Source organism: Hyperolius riggenbachi, chromosome 4, assembly GCF_040937935.1.
Source record: "Hyperolius riggenbachi isolate aHypRig1 chromosome 4, aHypRig1.pri, whole genome shotgun sequence".
Classification (NCBI taxonomy): domain Eukaryota; kingdom Metazoa; phylum Chordata; class Amphibia; order Anura; family Hyperoliidae; genus Hyperolius; species Hyperolius riggenbachi.
The window spans coordinates 46,675,035-46,696,418 of record NC_090649.1 but is presented as its reverse complement, the minus strand read 5'-3'; the positions used below and the strand labels follow the sequence as shown (position 1 = coordinate 46,696,418).

General features: G+C 45.8%; 1 protein-coding gene across 1 annotated transcript in view; it reads left to right on the top strand.

Moving 5' to 3' along the window:
* The first annotated feature begins 389 nt into the window (after positions 1-389).
* LOC137504639 (allurin-like) overlaps positions 390-21,384 on the top strand; it is a 98,349-nt gene continuing 77,354 nt past the window's right edge. Inside the window, exons 1-2 of the mRNA XM_068233220.1 lie at positions 390-446; positions 20,263-20,292. Coding sequence (XP_068089321.1) covers positions 390-446; positions 20,263-20,292 — 87 coding nt within the window. The remainder of the gene's footprint in view (positions 447-20,262; positions 20,293-21,384) is intronic.

Here is a 21,384-nt window from a genome sequence, read left to right as displayed (position 1 = left end):
CATCCCGTGGTTACAATATTTTGATCTGGGCCTTGACATCAGCTTTATATAGTTTATTCTGCACCTGATCACTGTTTCTGCTCTACTTGCAAACCACATCTCTATACTCTCGGTGTTTGCCAGGCCGTTGTTCTTCCAGATTTCGGTTTGCATCACTTGTACAATTTGCTTTATCTTGTGTTTCAGGCTGCGGTGATCAAAGTGACATATGAAACAAACAGGCTTGATGGGCGGCCAATTTTACACGCTCTGCATCTGAAGCCTGGCGGCCAATCAGAGGCGGCTTCGTGGCTTTATAATGGCCAGAAAAAGACTTTTTTTTCTTTTTTACTTTATTGCCGTTTGTTTCTGTGAACCGGACCTTCTGGGAGTCTGAAATGTCTCGAGCAATGCTAGCGACAAATATCCTATACCTGACCATCTGCCTGCACTTCACTATTGCACTCGTAAGTAACCTTAGCATAGGCAGATATTTTTCTCTGTTAGGTATATTTAATAGGGTTTTATTTATTTATTTTTTTGTGTGGCTTTTTAACCCATTCGCGTTCCGTTGTTTTCACTTGAGCAATGTTCACCTCCCATTGATTAGCCTATAACTTTATCACTACTTATCACAATGAACTGATCTATATCTTGTTTTTTCCGCCACCAATTAGGCTTTCTTTGGAGGGTACATTTTGCTAAGAGCCACTTTACTGTAAATGCATTTTAACAGGAAGAATAAGAAAAAACAGAAAAAATTCATTATTTCGCATTTTTTAGCCATTATAGTTTTAAAATAATTCATGCCTCAATAATTAAAACTCACGTATTGTATTTGCCCATATGTCCCGGTTATTACACCGTTAAAATTATGTCCCTATCACAATGTATGGCGACAATATTTTATTTGGAAATAAAGGTGCATTTTTTCCGTTTTGCATCTATCACTATTTACATGTTTAAAATAAAAAAAAATATATAGAAATATTTCATCTTTACATTGATATTTAAAAAGTTTAGACCCTTAGGTAAATATTTACATGTTTTTTTTTATTGTAATGGTTTTTTTTTTAATATTAAACATTTTATGTGGGTATTTTTGGGAGGGTGGGATGTAAACCAAAGTTTTTTTAATGTAAATGTGTGTTGATTTTAATTTTTTTTACTTTTTGTTGTAGTTTTACTTTTTGGCCACAAGATGGTGGCCATGAGTTTGTTTACATGACGTCACTCTAAGCGTAACACACGCTTAGAGTGACGCATCGGGGAGGGAACGGCCAGAAAAAGCGAAGCTTCCGAGAGAAGCTGTCGCTTTTTCAGCGAGGGAGAGGAATCAGTGATCGGGCACCATAGCCCAATACATTGATTCCGTGGCTACCGAATCCGCGGCCGGGAGTGCGCGTGCACGCGCGCGATCGGCCGCGGGAGCGCGCGGTAGCACGCATGGTTCCTGGACGTAGTTTCTATGTCCAGGAACCAAAATAGTTTAACCTACTAAGTTAATATTGAACATTTAAGGACTTTAAAGGGAACCTAAACTGAGAAGGATTTGGATTTTTCCTTTTCAAATAATACCAGTTGCTGGACTCTCCTGCTGATCCTGTGTCCCTAATAATTTTAGCTACAGCCCCTCAACAAGCATGCAGATCAGGTGCTCTGACTGAAGTCAGACTGGATTAGCTGCATGCTTGTTTCAGGTGTGTGATTTAGACACTACTGCAGCCAAAGAGATCAGCAGGACTGGCAGGCAACTGGTATTGTTTAAAGGAAACCTAAGCCCTTTAAAAAAAATGAGTTTCATTTACCTCGGGCTTCTATGAGCCACCTGCAGCCAGCCTGTTCCCTCAATGTCACACGCGGATCCTCTGACCCCTGGCCGCCAGCTAGTTTCGCTTTTGCCGACTCAGAGTCGGCGGGTCGCCACACGTATCATTGCACAGGTTTTTCCGGTGACAGGATGCTATAGCGGGTGTCAACATGTATCTTTGTACATGTTGACATCCGCTATAACATCCTGTAACTGCGGTAATGCGTGTAATGATACGTGTGGCGGCCAGCCGACTACGACTCGGCAAAAATGAAACTAGCGTGCGGCGGGGGACCAGAGGATCCGGGAGTGACTTTGAGGGCTGCAGGGGGCTGGTAGAAGCCCCAGGTAAGTGAAACTCTTTTTTTTATAGGGTTCAGGTTTCCTTTAACCTCCTTGCCGGTTATCCCGAGCTGAGCTCGGGGTAACTCGCGCAGGAGAATTGCTCTGGCCCTGCTGGGCCGATTTTTGCAATTTTTTTTCACTACACGCAGCTAGCACTTTGCTAGCTACGTGTGGTACGCCATCGCCGCCGCTACCCGCCGATTTGCCGGTACCCGCCGTCCTGAGCACTAGGCTAGCTACACGATTTAAAAAATAAATAAATAAAAAACCAGTGCTGCGCTGCCCCCTTGCCGCAAGAATTGGACCGGCAAGGGGCTTAAAAGGGAACATATCCCTCTCAGTTTAGGTTCCCATTAAAGGGTGGTTTCCCTTCCTTTAAGAATCATTGCCATGAACATAGGGGTTGATTTACAAAGCATTTCTGTATAACGGTAACTTTAAATTGATTGATAAATGGTAAGTATTAACAATTTCTGGACAGCGTGGTGGTGTAGTGGTTAGCGCTCTCAACTTGCAGCGCTGGGTCCCCAGTTTGAATTCCGGCCAAGTCAACATCTGTAAGGAGTTTGCATGTTCTCACTGTGTCTGCGTGGGTTTCCTTTGAGCCCTCTGGTTTCCTCTCACGTCCCAAAAACATACAGATAAGTTATTTAGCGTCCCCGTAAATTGGCCCCAGACTATGATTCATGCACTGCACAATATATACATGGACATATGACTATGGCAGGGGTTAGATTGGGAGCCCCTCTGAGGGACAGTTAAGTGACAAGACAATATACTCTGTACAGAGCTGCAGAATATGTCAGTGCTATATAAATAATAATAATAATGTATTCTCTCCTTAAATTACTTAACTCATGGTTTATTTCTCTTTATTTAAAGGACCACTCCAGTGATAAAATCAAGAAATTTAAATGTGACAGAACCGACAGGTTTTGGACTAGTCCATCTCCTCATGGGAGATTCTAAGAGTTTTCTTTGTTTTCAAAAGCATTTCCTGAATGGCAGTTGCTCAGTCTTGACTGACAAAATAGTGTACCAGTGATTAGGGAGGCTGGCTGGTATCTTACTATTTACAAAAAAAATTCCTGAGAATCCCCCATGATGGCATGGACTAGTCCAAAACCTGTCGCTGGAGTGGTCCTTTAACTTAAAGTAATCCTGAGACCAAGGAAACACATGGGGGTTGATTCACTATAACAAATATTGTGCCTTATCAGACTTAACATGCCTTATCAGAGTTAATGTGCCTTATCAGAGTTAATGTGCCTTATCAGAGTTAATGTGCCTTATCAGAGTAGCACAGCGAGTGCTACAAACTTTTGCCTGCTGATTGGCAATGACGAGAGCCCCCCTCATCCCTGAGCCCCTTCGGGTCCAATCACGTTGAGGCTCCCTGCACACTGCAAATCTGATTTGCGATTCCGATTCCGCTTTTCAAAATCTGATTCCGATTTTCCCTGAATACCATCAACAGAAAAACACAGAAAAAACGCAGCAAGCAGGAACGACTAAAAATCTGAAATCGGAATCGCATGTAAAAAACGATTAAAAATCGGAATCGTGTTCAGGGAGCCTAGAGGACATTACCCCCGCACTTTGATTGGCCCAATAGGCTGCCTGTCACTTGACAGGAAACTTGCCAGGCAGCCTATTGGGCCAATCAAAGTGCGGGGATAAAGTGATTGGACCCGCAGGGGCTCAGGGCAGGACGTGTGGAGCTCTCGTCATTGCCAATTAGCAGGCATACATTCGTAGCGCTCACTATGCTACTCTGATAAGGAATGTTAACTCTGATAAGACATGTTAACATGGCAGGCTATTTGTTATAGTGAATCCACGCCATGGATTCATACTTACCTGGGGCTTCCTCCAGCCTCCTGTAGTCCGTGAGGGACTCTGTGTTTGTGCCTCATCTGTTCTCCTGCTGTCAGCCCCAGTAGTCAGGGACTACTGTACATGCGCGACCATGACTGTGCTTCTACTTGGTTGTGCTCTTGTGGCCGGGAACATTCTGCATTTGTGCAGTTAGTTAGGGCTTGTAACTGCCCAGGTGCAGAACGCTTCTGGCTACAGGAGTGCGACCCGGTGGACAATGAGGTGCCCAACCAGGGCCGTGCATTAGCAGTGGTCTCCAACTGGCTCAGTCGGGAGCTGTACTGGAGCCAGGAGAATACACAGGACTAGACAGAGGACGGACACCGATGGAACAACCCACTGACTGGGGGCTGGAGGAAGCTCCAAGTATAAAACTTTGTGTTTCATTGGTCTCCAGTGCACTTCAACTCAATTATTTATCTCTCCTTATCTGTTTGTCTCATGTATTAGCTTTCCTTACAGTTAGGGCGAGAAATAAGCAAGGTGAGATAAGTCATGAGAAAAGCTTTGTGAATCAACTCCATAAACGGGCTAAATACCTCCTTTTGTAATTTTATATCATTAAAAACTATCTCAATGTGCAGCCGGATTAAACTTTCCAAAACTGACTGAGGCCTTTTTCAGTATCCATAGCAACATCAGTGGCCCCAACCGTCCAGTTTTCATCAGGACGGTCCCGATTTGGGGGGCCCCTCCCGCCATCCCGCACTGCCCCCCCCCCCCCTTCTGTCCCGGCCGCTGGGCAAGGGGGGGAAAAAAACTGATCGAGGCACCAGCCCTGGGGATGCCGTATGCTATGGCCTCAATTCACTAAGCTTTAGCAAACACTTTATCAAACATTTGATAATTTACCTCATGAGTAAAATCTAATTTTGAATTCAGTAAGGTGTTATAGATTTAATGAACATTTTATCGATAAAACATTCAATAAATCTATAACACCTTCGTGAATTCAAAATTTGATTTTATCCATGAGGTAAATTATCAAACGTTTGATAAAGTGTTTGATAAAGCTTAATGAATTGAGGCCTATGTGGGATGGTTGGCCGCTATTTCTCCTTCCCTTCCTCCTAATGTCCCCCCCAGTGTCCCCCCTGCCTGCAGAGAGTTAAATGCGCAGCGGAGTGGGCTGTCATTAATCTTACTATTGCCTCTCCATACCGGGATCTGGCTCTTCTAGGCTTCCTGCTTCCTGTGACGTCACAGGAAGCCGAGAAGACCAGATGAGATCCCGGTACGGAGAGGCAATGGTAAGATTAATGACAGTCCACTCCGCTGCGCATTTAACTCTCTGCAGGCAGGGGGGACACTGGGGGGGACATTAGGAGGGAGGGAGGGAGAAATAGCGGCCACCCATCCCACATAGCATACGGCATCCCCCGCGGCTGGTGCCTCGATCAGTTTTTTTTCTCCCCTCCTCCCCACCCACGGGCACCCTCACGCTCCCCCCCCCCCTTTTCGAGAGTAATATTAATTAATAATAAAATAAAAATATTTATTTAAAAAAAAATTGGTGGGCGTGACTAAGGGGTGTTGGGGGTGTGGTTAGGGGGTGTGGCCTAAGTGTCCCGTTTTCTGAAATTAAAATGTTGGGAGGTATGCAACATTGGTCTGTGTTCTCTGTTGCCGTGAAACTGACTAGGAAACTGACGGCAGAAGTATGACGGCAGAGCTGTGTGAGCCAGTCAGGAGCCCATTTCATTGGTTCCTGAACCTGTCATCACTGTAAGCCTATCACATCGGCTTACATTGATACACAGGATCAGGAGCCAATGAAATCAGCTCCTGACCTGCTCACACAGCTCTGCCGTTATAGTGACGGCAGAGACAGGTGCCTACGCGGTTGGCGGATCACTGTACCAGCAGTCTCTGGTCCTTAAAGAGGAACTCCAGTGAAAATAATTTAATAAAAAAAGTGCTTCATTTTTACAATAATTATGTATAAATAATTTAGTCAGTGTTTGCTCATTGTAAAATCTTTCCTCTCCCAGATTCACATTCTGACATTTATTACATGGTGACATTGTTACTGTGGGCAGATTATTTAGCTGTTTCTAGCTGTTAGACAGCTGTAAACAGCCATTTCCTGTCTGTGAACATTGTTACATTGTGGCAGTTTGCCAGGAGTACCGCGGTAGTGTTGGGCGAACATCTAGATGTTCGGGTTCGGGCCGAACAGGCCGAACATGGCCGCGATGTTCGGGTGTTCGACCCGAACTCCGAACATAATGGAAGTCAATGGGGACCCAAACTTTTGTGGTTTATAAAGCCTCCTTACATGCTACATACCCCAAATTTACAGGGTATGTGCACCTTGGGAGTGGGTACAAGAGGAAAAAAAATTAGCAAAAAGAGCTTATAGTTTTTGAGAAAATCGATTTTAACGTTTCAAAGGGAAAACTGTCTTTTAAATGCGGGAAATGTCTGTTTTCTTTGCACAGGTAACATGTTTTTTGTCGGCATGCAGTCATAAATGTAATACATATAAGAGGTTCCAGGAAAAGGGACCGGTAACGCTAACCCAGCAGCAGCACACGTGATGGAACAGGAGGAGGCGCAGGAGGAGAAGGCCACGCTTTGTGAGACACAACAACCCAGGCCTTGCATGAGGGCAAGAAGCGTGCGGATAGCATGCTTTGTACCGCCATGCAGTCATAAATGTAATAAAGATAAGTGGTTCAATAAACAGGGACCACGCGGCAACGCTAACCCAGCAGCAGCAGACGTGATGGAACAGGAGCAGGCGCAGGAGGAGAAGGCCACGCTTTGTGAGACACAACAACCCAGGCCTTGCATGAGGGCAAGAAGCGTGCGGATAGCATGCTTTGTACCGCCATGCAGTCATAAATGTAATAAAGATAAGTGGTTCAATAAACAGGGACCACGCGGCAACGCTAACCCAGCAGCAGCAGACGTGATGGAACAGGAGCAGGCGCAGGAGGAGAAGGCCACGGTTTTTGAGACACAACAACCTAGGCCTTGCATGAGGACAAAAAGCGTGCGGATATAGCAGCAATGCTTTTTGCCGCCATGCAGTCATAAATGTAATACAGATGAGAGGTTCAATAAACAGGGACCGGAAATGCTACACCATCCCAGATGTTCATTGGTCATGTTACTTGGTTGGGGTCCTGGAGTGTTGCGTAGTCATTTCCAATCCAGGATTGATTCATTTTAATTTGAGTCAGACGGTCTGCATTTTCTGTGGAGAGGCGGATACGCCGATCTGTGATGATGCCTCCGGCAGCACTGAAACAACGTTCCGACATAACGCTGGCTGCCGGGCAAGCCAGCACCTCTATTGCGGGATGGCCACTGACATCATGCCCTTGAAGCTGTTTGTCTCCACCACTCGATATGGCAGCATTTCGCAGGCCAGAAGCTTGGCTATGCTGGCTGTTACTGCCACGGCCCGGGGGTCATTTGCTGGCAATTTCCTCTTGCGCTCAAACATCTCCGACACAGACAACTGAACCGTAGCGCTGCACACGGAAGGGCTGTTGGTTGTTGTGTTTGATGAACACTGGGAGACCTCAAGAGCACTACTCCGGAAAGTGACAGTGTCAGCGTCGTCTGATGTTTGTGAATGTTGTGAACCACGCAATGGCTGGGCTACTGCTGCTGCTGAGGCGGGTCTGGTGGTGAGTCTGGTGAACCCAAGGGAGGCAGTGTTGCTGGTACCCTGTCCTGCCGCGTTTGCCCACAGAGTGGGATGTTTGGATAGCATGTGGCGGCTCATGCTGGTGGTGGAGAGGTTGTTAATACTTTTCCCCCTGCTCAGGCGAGTCTTGCACACCTTGCAAATCGCCATGGTAACATCCTCAGTGCAGTCTTCAAAGAAAGCCCAGACTTTGGAGCACCTGCCTCCTTGCTGGCGATTTCTGTTTCCTCCTCTTTTTGCCTCTCACTCTAACTTCCACGCTTGTGGTGCCTGAAATTGCGCGCCGCCTACCTTGTGGCACAAGGCGAACTCGTGCAGCAGTGGGTTCTTCAACAGACTCATCTGTGCTGCTGCTACGACGGCGATGTTCTCGTTCACAAATAAAATCTGGGTCTCTGTCCACATTGTCCATACCCTCCTCTTCCATCTCCTCAAACTCGTCATATGTCATTGTGGGGGGCCGCCGCCGTGGAGTAGAGCTCCCCAGAACAACCTCTGCGCAGCTCACTCCAACGTCGTCTTCCAGATCTTGTCGGCCGACCTCCTGCAATTGCAACCCCTCCTGCCCAACTTGCTCTGGGATTTGGGTTTCCGAGTCCTCCTCGGACTCGCCTTGTATTTCAGTGCGCGGTGCATTTCCCACAGTTAATGGTTGTGAATCCGGGCACAACATTTCTGGCTGTTCCTCCATTGACCTTTCATAGGTGGAAGTTTGTTGGGCTGGGAATATCTCCTGCGAATACCCCATTGTGTCCTGAGGTAATTCATAGGACTGGTTATCTGGCAGTTGTGTGCGTGATGTCGCTGCCGGTTGTGTCAGCTTTGTGCCCACTGGCTCCTTGTAACTGGCTGAGGACTCGGACCTCGTGCGTGATGTGCTGGTGCTGCTTAACCCACTGCTGGACGCTTGAGAGGTCATCCAAGTAATTATCTGGTCCTGTTCTTTTGGATTTGTGAGGGTTGTTGTCCTGGACAACATGGGCGGTATTGAGTGGGTTTTCTTGGGGGCTCCCCTGTGGCCTGTACGTGAACCGTCAGGGGAAACACCTCTTCCCTTGCCCCTTCCTCTTTCACCGGATTTCTTCCTCATTTCACTTATCCTTACAGTACACGCTGACTGGCAGCAGTACAGTGGCAGTACAGAAATGCTATACAGTACCACTATTCCCAGCAGCGACACAGAGCACAATGCTATACAGTGGCGGGTGAGCGGTGTACTACTGTTCCCAGGCCCAGCAGACACAGAGTGGAAGTAAACACAATGCTATATAGTCTGGCTGAGCGGTGTACACAGAGTGGCAGTACACACAATGCTATATAGTCTGGCTAAGCCGTGTACACAGAGTGTCAGAAAACACAATGCTATATATAGCGTGGCTGAGCGAGGTGCACAGTGGCAGTACACACAATGCTATATTAGTCAGGCTAAGCCGTGTACACAGAGTGTCAGTAAACAATGGTATATAGTCTGGCTGAGCGGTGTACACAGAGTGTCAGTAAACAACGGTATATAGTCTGGCTGAGCGGTGTACACAGAGTGGCAGTAAACACAATGCTATATATAGCGTGGCTGAGCGAGGTGCACAGTGGCAGTACACACAATGCTATATAGTCAGGCTAAGCCGTGTACACAGAGTGTCAGAAAACACAATGCTATATATAGCGTGGCTGAGCGAGGTGCACAGTGGCAGTACACACAATGCTTTATAGTCAGGCTGAGCCGTGTACACAGAGTGTCAGTAAACAATGGTATATAGTCTGGCTGAGCGGTGTACACAGAGTGTCAGTAAACAACGGTATATAGTCTGGCTGAGCGGTGTACACAGAGTGGCAGTAAACACAATGCTATATATAGCGTGGCTGAGCGAGGTGCACAGTGGCAGTACACACAATGCTATAGAGCCAGGCTAAGCCGTGTACACAGAGTGTCAGAAAACACAATGCTATATATAGCGTGGCTGAGCGAGGTGCACAGTGGCAGTACACACAATGCTTTATAGTCAGGCTGAGCCGTGTACACAGAGTGTCAGTAAACAATGGTATATAGTCTGGCTGAGCGGTGTACACAGAGTGTCAGTAAACAACGGTATATAGTCTGGCTGAGCGGTGTACACAGAGTGGCAGTAAACACAATGCTATATATAGCGTGGCTGAGCGAGGTGCACAGTGGCAGTACACACAATGCTATAGAGCCAGGCTAAGCCGTGTACACAGAGTGTCAGAAAACACAATGCTATATATAGCGTGGCTGAGCGAGGTGCACAGTGGCAGTACACACAATGCTATATTAGTCAGGCTAAGCCGTGTACACAGAGTGTCAGAAAACACAATGCTATATATAGCGTGGCTGAGCGAGGTGCACAGTGGCAGTACACACAATGCTATATATAGCGTGGCTGAGCGAGATGCACAGTGGCAGTACACACAATGCTATATATAGCGTGGCTGAGCGAGGTGCACAGTGGCAGTACACACAATGCTATATATAGCGTGGCTGAGCGAGGTGTACAGTGGCAGTACACACAATGCTATATTAGTCAGGCTAAGCCGTGTACACAGAGTGTCAGAAAACACAATGCTATATATATAGCGTGGCTGAGCGAGGTACACAGTGGCAGTAAACAATGCTATATATAGTGTGGCTGAGCGAGCGGTGTACTACTGTTCCCAGCAGCGACACACAATGACTGGGGGGGACCCTGGCTAGCGTGGCTGGAGAGCGAACTACCCTGCCTGCCTACCCAAAGCTAAACCCACAGACAAATGGCGGAGATATGACGTGGTTCGGGTATTTATTTACCCGAACCACGTGACCGTTCGGCCAATGAGAGCGCGTTCGGGCCCGAACCACGTGACCCGTTCGGCCAATCACAGTGCTAGCCAAACGTTCGGGGAACGTTCGGCCATGCGCTCTTAGTTCGGCCATGTGGCCGAACGGTTTGGCCGAGCACCGTCAGGTGTTCGGCCGAACTCGAACATCACCCGAACAGGGTGATGTTCTGCAGAACCCGAACAGTGGCGAACACTGTTCGCCCAACACTATACCGCGGTATTCAGAGCCTCTTGTAGGAGGGGTTTCAGCACAAAATTAGTCACACAGCGCCCCCTGATGGTCTGTTTGTGAAAATCATTCTCTTTCTCATGTAAAAGGGGGTATCAGCTACTGATTTGGATAAAGTTCAATTCTTGGTTGGAGTTTCTCTTTAAAGGGGCAGAGACTGCTGGTACGGAAGTAGTTAAAGGGACTTGATATCCTCTGGTCATGTTATGATGTTGGAAGATATATATACATAAGGACTATTTGTATCTGGTTATTTTCCCTGCTGGTACCTTTGCTGTATATTATCTTGTATATTTATATATCCTGTTATCGGAATCGGTTTATTTCGCCAAGTACAACAGGGGTTGTCTCCGGAATTGGTTTTGGCACTTCAGGGTCGGCAATGGTACAGTAAACATACAGTGATAAAGTTAACACAAAGAGTACAGTGGTACAGTAAAAAGAAGTGGTACAGTAAGCAGTACTTCAAGCATACAGTAGATCCAAAAGTGTATACAAAGTTAGACATAGATAAGAGATACGAAAAACAAGTCCATGGCTCCCAACTTTTCGAGATGAGAAAGAGGGACACTTAAGCCACACCCCCTGCTGCACCCTGATCTCACTCCCCGACACATCCCTAGGCAAGCATACCATAAAGATTTCATAAGAAAAATATGGCCCTTTCTATTCTGGTTCATTTTACTTCATATTAACATTTTAAAATTAGTAATATATCAATTTAAAGGATGGGAATAAAGTTTAGAGTCAATCAAACACGTTTTAGCAGATAAATACAGGCACGTGCAGAAGGGGGTGCTCTGGGTGCTCAAGCACCCCCCCCCCCCCCTTTGTGTGACCCACAGTAGAAGGGCCCTCTGACCTCTTGGACCCGCGTGGCTGCACTCACCCCAGCATTGCTCTCCATCCCCCATCTTTTCTCCAGCACACAGAGTGCAGGAGAAGCAAGACTTAGCCGACAGCTAGATGGGGGAGGCGGATACTAGTAGCCATCAGCAGCACTCTGTGCTTTGTAGCTGCGATGTGACAGGGTAGAGTTGCTTCTGTCTGCTTTCTGGTATTGCTGGTGCTCGGTGAAGAACTGGAGGAAATGGAGGGAACATGCATGTAATGCACCTCGACTGAGTTACACAAGCGCCTCTATTACAGGGTATACAGTACTGGAGGGGAAAACACACAAAGACAACGGGAGCCCAAATGGTGTAGTATGTCTCAATAAATAGGTGTTTAAAAAAACTTCTGAAAAAGGGGTACTCACAAAGGTGGGTTGAACACGAGGCAACCGAACACTTCAAGCAAGTGAAGTGTTTAAACCTGACTCCACTCAGGTATACCAGCAATCCTGGGTCTGGTCGCTCTCTTAGCAAAAAGATCCTGCGTACCTTGATTACCACAGGTGGTGGGATCCCACCTTGGTTCAGGTGCGTAAGGTTCCCCACCCAAGCAAGTGGGGGGGGGGGGATATGGCACAGAAGAGGTAAAGAGGAGCCCAATTTCCATAAAATACTCTAAAATCAATAAAATAACAAAATGAGGAGGCTTAGCTCACAGACGACAACTCACTTTGATAAGGAAGTTTAATTGGAGATTTAGCACAGGCAACGCGTTTCGTGGGACCAAGCCCACTTCCTCAGGCCAAACAAAGTGCCGTTGTAGTCTAACAACCGCATTTGAGGCGAACGCATTGCCTGTGCTAAATCTCCAATTAAACTTCCTTATCAAAGTGAGTTGTCGTCTGTGAGCTAAGCCTCCTCATTTTGTTATTTTATTGATTTTAGAGTATTTTATAGAAATTGGGCGCCTCTTTACCACTTCTATTACAGGGTGTTAGCTGGACATGAGACCAGAGCCTGGCTGGCAGGAGAAGAGGAGGAACCAAGCGACACACTGGACGGAGTGTGAGTTGAGGAATGCAGCAAAGCCTGACACACTGGAGGGGGAAGCCTGCTCAAGATGTCCCGACTCTGCCCCAGCTCTAGCTTCAACGCAGGACAGGAGCACATCGCTAATAAAAGCTGCTGATTACTGTGTGATTAGCCTTCCCCCCAGTTCAACTCAGTCTCCTATCTCACACTGTATAGCCCCCTTGGAAGCCAGGCCAGCAAATGTGCCTTTTCACCTAACACTGTTCTTGCACAGCCCACCCCTCTCCCCACTTCTACAGCCAGCTCAGGGATATAGACATCCAGAACATGCAGGCAGCCTGTTGGTAATGTTTAAAGTGTACCAGAGCTGAGTTAATAGGAAGAATCGATACTTACCTGGGGCTTCCTCCAGTCCCATAAGCACATGAGAATCCCTCACCATCCTCCTGTGGTCTGCCGCTCAGCTGCAATCAGCCCCGGTAATTGGTTCAATCACATCAGTCGGGGTCTTCTGCACATGCACGGGAGGTCAGCGCATGCGCAGAAGGCCATGACTGGGAATGTTACTGGGGCTGATCGCAGCAAACGGCAGACCGTGGGAGGACAGTGAGGGACTCCCATGTGCTTATGGAGCAGGAGGAAGCCCCAGGTAAGTATCCATTCTTACTATTAACTCAGCTCTGGTACATTACACACATAGCAAATATTTCCCTCTTCGCATTTTTTTTCCTGTGCTTTAGAAGTTCTGCCTTTTTTATTTATTTATTGCAGCCTAAACTCACCATTTTAAATTGAGTCTGAAGTGAAGTAAAACAGATACCTCAGGAGAGGGAAGGCTCTGTGTCCTATAGAGCCTTCCCGTTCCTCCTACAGTCCCCACTTTCCAGCACTGTGCTACCGAACACAGGCCATCCTGTACTGCACGTGCGTGAGTGCGCTCACACAGGCGCAATATTGAGCAGCCCATCTTCAGGAGCACTCAGGCTCCCAAAGATTGCCCAAGCCTGCAGAAGTGAGCAGTCTCTGAGCCATTGGTTGGAGACTACTTACGGAGGATACAGCACTGGAACACGGGGGACTGTAGGAGGAACCGGAAGGCTCTATAGGACCCAGAGCCTTCCCTCTCCTGAGGTATCTGTTTTTGTTTTTATTTTACTTCACTTCAGACTCACTTTAAAGAGTACCTTCTTCATTGCCCTCATAAGCCTTCATAGCTCTCGAACTGTCGCTCTTTTGCAGGGACAGTCCCTCTTTTGTAGCCCTGTCCCTCTTTCCTCCTTATTTGTCCCTCTTTTAGGACTTTGTCCCTCTTTCTATGTAAATATATATATTTCTCTACTAAAATATGTGTTTGATTGACTCTAAACTTTATTCCCAGCCTTTAAATTGATATATAACTAATTTTAAAATGTTATTATGAAGGAAAATGAAGCAGGATAGAAAGGACTAGTGTGGTTTGAATTATAAAACAACATATATTTCTTATGAAATCTTTATGATATGCGAGACCAGGGGCATGGCGGGGACGTGATCAGGGGTGTGTCAGGGGCATGGCTCAAGTGTCCCTCTTTCTCATCTCAAAAAGTTGGGAGGTATGTTCATAAGCTCCATGTTCCTCAGATTCATATCACTGCAGGGCAAGGGGGTTGGGGGAAGGTCCCCCACCACTTATTGGTTGGTACTGTGCATATCAGGAGGGGGGACCCTTTTTAAATTTGAGCACCCCTCACTTAAGGACCCTCTGCACGGCCCTGGATAAATATATATATTTACATAGAAAGATGGACAAATGAGGAGGAAAGAGGGACAGGGCTCGAGTCCCAAAGAGGGACTGTCCCTCCAAAAGTGGGACAGATGGGAGCTATGCAAGTCTAAGGAGCGGGACCAGGGGGTTAATCCGCCGCCATCTAGGCACCCACAAACTTTGCAGTGATACTTGAATCAGATGCCCCGCAGACTGTTATGGGGGAGGGGGGAGGAGGGGAGTGTGTCTCCTTAGGGTTGCGGTGGACTCTGGCCGATTAATGTTCGGTTGGTGTTCTGGTTGGCTGGCTGGACGAAAAAGTCCCATGCGAGCTGCCTGTGTAAGATTAGGTTGGCATGACTGGCGCGGTAGATGACTGGCGCTATGAAACGGAGACTGGAGGATCCAGGCCACACCTAAATTTAGCACCTGGTTGCGGCCTAGTATGGAGAGATCGGGGTCTGGTTTCCTCACCAGAAGAGAAAAAGAGATGTTATTGCTGGAGCCCTGTGGCCGTAGCTTCCTATCCAGCAGCCATCTTAGGTAATATCTGTTATAGCTTTATAAGTGCAATTCACTGGCTTTGAAGTTGTGTTCTAGGGATAGCACCCTGAGAGTTTATTGAGATCCGCCACCAGGATCTGTGTGACACTGCATAGCGGTGTACCTCCAATCCTGTTGTCTTTTCCCTCTTGTAACCCCCATCTATTCAACGTATGCAGGAATACTGCTGATCGTAATCAACAAATTACGATTTCGCCAAATTTAGCATACATTTTCGCAATTATGCTTATACGTAATTACGATTTGCAAATTCAATTGATTTTGTGTAGTCATTCGTAATTTCGCCTAAAATTTTGCGATTTGTGTAATTTCTTGCGACTTTAGCAGTGAATAGCAAAGCCCCCATATCTGCTATTGACACCACAATTGTTACATATGTTTACCTCCCTGGCGTTCTGATTAATTGTGGCTCACGACCGCGGGAGGATTTTTTATAGTAATTTTTTTTAACATGTAGCTTACCTAGTGCTAGCTACATGCTTACCCCCTCCCTTCGCTTTCCCACCCACCCCTCCGTACGCCGCCGGCACAAATACCCAACAGGAAATCCCATTCTGAACGGGATTTCCTGTATGGGCTTTCCCCATCGCCATGGCGACGATTGGGATGACGTCATCGACGTCAGGGGGAGTCCCAATCCCCCCATTAGCGCAGCTAGGCGGTGATTGGCCAGGCTGCGCAAGGGACCCTCTTTCGCAGCGAGCGGCGGCAATCGGAACCAACATGCAGCTAGCAAAGTGCTAGCTGCATGTTTGAAAAAAAAAAAATTATGCAAATCGGCCCACCAGGGCCTAAGCAATCCACCCCGGCATTACTGGATGAGCTGAGCTCGTCCGTAACGCTTAGGTGGTTAAGGAGAATAGTGAGTACAAGTCAAAAATTTTTTGCAAAAACACCTTGCAGTTTTTGAGAAACTTGATTTTAAAAATGTAAGTAAGAAATGGTTTTTAAACTTAGAAAAATGACAGTTTATAAAACATTTTTTTTCCTGAAAAACTACAAGATCTTTTTGAAAAATACCCACTATTCTGCTTAACATATGTAGCAATTTTGGTAGCAATAGCCTGTATGGGGGCTTTGGTATTAACCACTAAAGTTGGCACAAAATTATGAGAAATTTCATGAAAATTATGTTAAAAATTACGCAAAATTTTGAAATACTACTATTACATACAAAATTAATTACGATTTTCTCAGAAATTTTGCATTACAATTACAATGCATAATTGCGAATTTCGATGCAAAATTTCGGCCAACCACTGTGCAGGAAGTTATTTGTACCTTGGGACCAGAGATGGATTAAGATGTAGTGGGGCCCTAGGTATGGTAGAAATTTGGTAATGTGGTCTTTTTGGTAAGCTGAAGTAGAGAAAGGTCAGAGAAAGTGACATGCATTAGGCCCCAGGCACCTGCCCAGGTTGACTGGTGGATGATTCTGGACTTGTCCCTGGGATGGGGGACCCTAATTCTGGGACATGTCACAGTGTAACTGGGACAAGAAAAAAACACATATATCCAGGCACATCGCCTCTAGTTAAGACATTTAATAAGTTATTAAGGAAAGAGAGGTGCTGAAAGGGGTGTGGCCAGTAAAATAGCAAAAAACTATTAACCCTTCAACCAATCGCATGCAAATGTTCAAACAAATGCATTCACAGATTTACTCATCCAGGCACAACTGTTATCCCTACAGCTAAATTAAAACCCAGGGGTCTTAGTTCACAGAAGAATGCATTCTTATGCTTAGTCACCTACACTGCGCAGAAGTACCCAGGTAAACTTAGGTGTCCTAACTCTGGCCCTGTAACATGCATAGTGCAGACATGCAAACATTCATGGCATCAAACCTATTTAGGGATTATGAGCTAACGTAATGTATCCATGCGCACCATGCACATACACCAGCATAAGCTATGTGCATGCTGACAAAAAACACAAACAGGGGAAGGAGGGAATGCACTGGATTAAAACCCTAGCCACAAAGGTCAGTAACAAGAAAAAAATACAAATATCCAGGTACATTGCCTCTACTTAGGACATACAGAATTGGTAATGATAGTGATAAAAGTAACAAAATAAATAAAATGCATAATGATTTCCAAGACACAAAAGGGGAGAGAGCCCTGCCCTTGCGAGATTACAATCTAAAGGGAATGGAGGGGAAACAAGAGGAGGGGTTGTATACAACAAACATATAGATGCAGTGTGTTTTAGGATACCTAGTAGGAGTGCAATTTGGCCTTAGGACAAAGGGAAGTGGCCTAAGGTAGAGCGTATGCGTGTCTGAACAAGTGAGTTTTTAGAGACCGTTTAACCCTCCTGGCGGTCAATTGTTCTGCGGCTGCGCGGCCGCGGGAGGTTTTTTAAGCCTAATTTTTTTTTATCATGTAGCTAGCCTTGCGCTAGCTACATGATTCCCCCCTCCGTGCGGCCTTCCTACCACCCCTCCGATCGCCGCCGGCGATCAAGCCCATCCAGAAATCCCGTACTAAACGGGATTTCCTTCAGGGCTTCCCCCATCACCATGGCGACAAACGGAGTGATGTCATCGACGTCGTGACGTCACAGGGAGTCCCGATCCACCCCATGGCGCAGCCTGGTGGCGATTGGCCAGGCTGCGCAAGGGGTATGCGGGGGAAGGGGCCCTGTATCGCGGCGGGTAGCGGCGCATCGGCGGCGAGCGGCGGCGATCGACTCGAACACGCAGCGTGTTCTAAAAAAAAAAAAGATGAAAATCTGCCCAGCAGGGCCTGAGAAATCCTCTGCGGCGGCTTACCGCCAAGAAGGTTAAATAAAATAAAACATTAAATATGTTATTCAGGAAAGGGAGGTGCTGAAAGGGGTGTGGCCAGAAAAATTGCAAAAAACAATTAACCCTTCACACACTCGCATGCAAATGTTCAAACAAATGCATTCACAGATAACAGTTGTGCTTGGATGAGTGAATCTGTAAATGCATTTGTTTTAATATTTGCATGTGCGTGTGCAAAGGGTAACTGGGACATCTGGTGTACATAAGTGGTACATTTTCGCTCAGAAAAGTATTTTGGCTGGGGGGGGGGAATTCCAGTAATATAATGTCCAGGATGTCAGCTTGATATATATACAATGGGCCAAAATCATTGGCCTCGATTCATAAAAGCAGTGCGATCAAAAATCTGGTAAGGGAAAAATCCGCATTCGGTATTTTATACCTTTGTGTGCTAATTCATAAAGATTTTCACAGCTGCCTTTGAAGTTCGGTAAATTACCGCAGCCCATTGAGCGGTACAGCAGAAGTGTGGCGATATCTCTCTTTTGTTACAAGCTGTAATTACGGTTCCCTGCACAGACTTGCAGAGACTTCGGCTCCCTGCATAGATGACTCACACAGACTTCGGCTCCCTGCACAGATGACTCACACAGACTTCGGCTCCCTGCACAGATGACTCACACAGACTTGGTTCCCTGCACAGACGACTCTAAGAGATTTCGGCTCCCTGCACAGGTGACTCACAGAGACTTCGGCTCCCTGCACAGATGACTCACACAGACTTCGGCTCCCTGCACAGATGACTCACACAGACTTGGTTCCCTGCACAGACGACTCACAGAGATTTCGGCTCCCTGCACTTTGCATTGTTAAGACCTCACCAAAGGTGTCGGTAATTATCATCTGGCTTACCGCTTGTTGAAGGCTTTATGAATTGACATTTGCTGACAATTTACTGACATGTGTTGGAGGTAACTACAGCCAAGTCGGTAATTTATCGCCCTGGTCGGTAATGTCAGCTTTTCATGCGGGAACAGCCTTTATGAATGGACACTTTGCTAAGTGCTTGGGAAAGTCTGCTGTTTTTAGCATTACCACATGCGGTAATGCTTTATGAATTGAGGCCATTGTGCCTTAGAGGCAAGAGCATTGTCTGGATGTCATAGTATAGCTGCAAAAGTCACAGGACTGTGTGATTATAGGCAGAACACTCCCATGATGACTCCCTTTATCCAAGTAGGGACACACCCTTCAAAAAACACAGGGCAAACGCAATACCGCTAAAAAGTATTAGAGGTGTGGCAAATGCAAATTTTGAAATTCTACACGAGTGTGAATGCCTTTTCTCTCATGAATGATCTTTGTGTACCTGTTTAAAGTGTCATAAAACTCTGATATAACATTCAGTAAAAATGCATTTTCCTACTTTTTATTACTCATACAGTTATCATATTTGCTTTTGTGCACAAGTAATATTGTCTGTTTACAAATTACAAGTTCCCAAAGTACAGTTTATCTGCTCTGAAAGCTGCCATTGCATTTTCTTGGCTGCTGTATTTATATATTAAAATCTACATAACTGTGGTAAATCTTTAAAGTGTACTTGTAGGGGGAAAAACTTGCTCTGTTTACATACTTCCGTAGGAGGAAACCTCTTGGCAATCCAAAGATTTCCACATTCCCCCTACACCAATCTAGCACTGGGACCCACAAATGTCTCTCATCCGGAAACGAGGCCACACGGCGCAGGTGCCCCCGCTGTGTCACCTCTGTCTCCCTGTGCCCTCAATGTACAACAGGAAATGGTTATTCTACCGGTTTAAAAAAGAGTTCTTAAAATGTACTTATTTAAAAAAAAAATTGAAATCGATTTTGTCTAAAACTACAAGGTCTTTTTGAAGAAAAAAAATGACTTGTATCCACATACACCAAACTTCAGATATATTTCATTCTCATATTATATTGTCTATTGTCCGTTAACCAATTGCCAAGTAACATTCCTTGTAAGTAGTGGCATAGCTAAGGAGCTGTGGGCCCCGATGCAAGTTTTACAATGCCCCCCCCCCAAGCACTCTATACATAACAATTGATACGATGCACCAAAACCTGCCAATGGCAACTACAGGGTCAGAGGTGCAAGAAGGGGATGGTGAGCAGTTTGTTAATGATTACTACTATTCAAAGTATCTATAGAAGTGATTATTATGAGCACAGGACCAATAGAAAGCTAATACTGCAGTTGAGGGAGGGCCCCGATGCGGTCGTAACCTCTGCAACACCTATTGCTATGCCCCTGCTTGTAAGTGCAAACTTATTTGGCCAATTAAAATGATCCAGAAAAGCAAAGAAAATACTGTATATACAAAAGTGAAACCTTCTCGCTCCGAACAGATACAACTGAAATCCAAGATGGAAATTGGGCCAATTCAGTTTTCAGCACCAGTTAGATGTCCACTGGCTGCTTTGAAGAGGTCCACTTTATTTTATAGATGAAAACCTGATCATACCACAATAGTATAATGTATAATTTGCTACAATGCTGTTTTTATGCTTATACATTTCTTTTTTTTCTATAAAGTAACACTAATGATCCTGTCTTGCAGGCAAACTGGGCACGCAAACCAAGTTTTAAGGTAAAAGCCTTTTTTTTTGGGTGGTGGTGGTGGTGGTGGGGTGGGGGGATTCTATAGCTTATTAAGGATGTATTAATAATCTAAAGACAAAAATAGAACTTTTGACCGGAGGTCTTCTTGTGTAGTAAAATACATTTTGATGTTACTATAGGCAACTTCTTAAAGCGGACCTGAACTATTGTGCAAGATAGAAATGCACCTTGTATGTATTTAGTGAGTTTAGTCTGTTTAATCCCACCCTCACCTGTGTCTAATCGCAAGTTGTAATTTGATCTGTTACCTGACTGCCACAGCAGATAAAGCAGATAAGCTCATTTGAAAGCACATGATGTTAACGATATGGCTGCTTCCACGAAAGCAGGAAGCAGGAACAGTGCACAGTTATTGCAGGCTTTGTATCAGCTGTAACAAAGATGTTTTTCTTTAAAGAGACTGAAGTCTCCAAAAAAATCAGGTTTTTACTTTAAAAAGCTCTTTAACATAATTGCCCCTTCTAAAAGACCACGGCTGAAAACTTGATTAATCACGCCTCTCCCCAGTCCCCACCCCTTCAGTCTTCTTTCACTTCTTCGGCGATCAGTGCCGGTTGACGCGCATGGAGGCAGAGCAACAGCCCAAAGCTCTGCCTCCCTCCCCAGGCAGCAAAATCTTCAACCAGGAAAGGTGTGGATTTTTGCCCAGGCAGTTTGGAGCGATGAATTGAGTTTTCAGGCACAGGGATCTTTAAAGGATATTATGCTGTTGTGTATTTTTTTAGATACTCATCAGTGAGAATACTTACTGAATATACTCCGTATACTCACAAGCGTGGGTTACCACTAGTGTTGGGCGAACACCTAGATGTTCGGGTTCGAGAACGTTCGCCGAACATCGCCGCGATGTTCGGGTGTTCGCGCCGAACTCCGAACATAATGGAAGTCAATGGGGACCCGAACTTTCGTGCTTTGTAAAGCTTCCTTACATGCTACATACCCCAAATTAGCAGGGTATGTGCACCTTGGGAATGGGTACAAGAGGAAAAAAATATTTGAAAAAGAGCTTATATTTTTTGAGAAAATTGATTGTAAAATTTCAAAGCAAAAACTGTCTTTT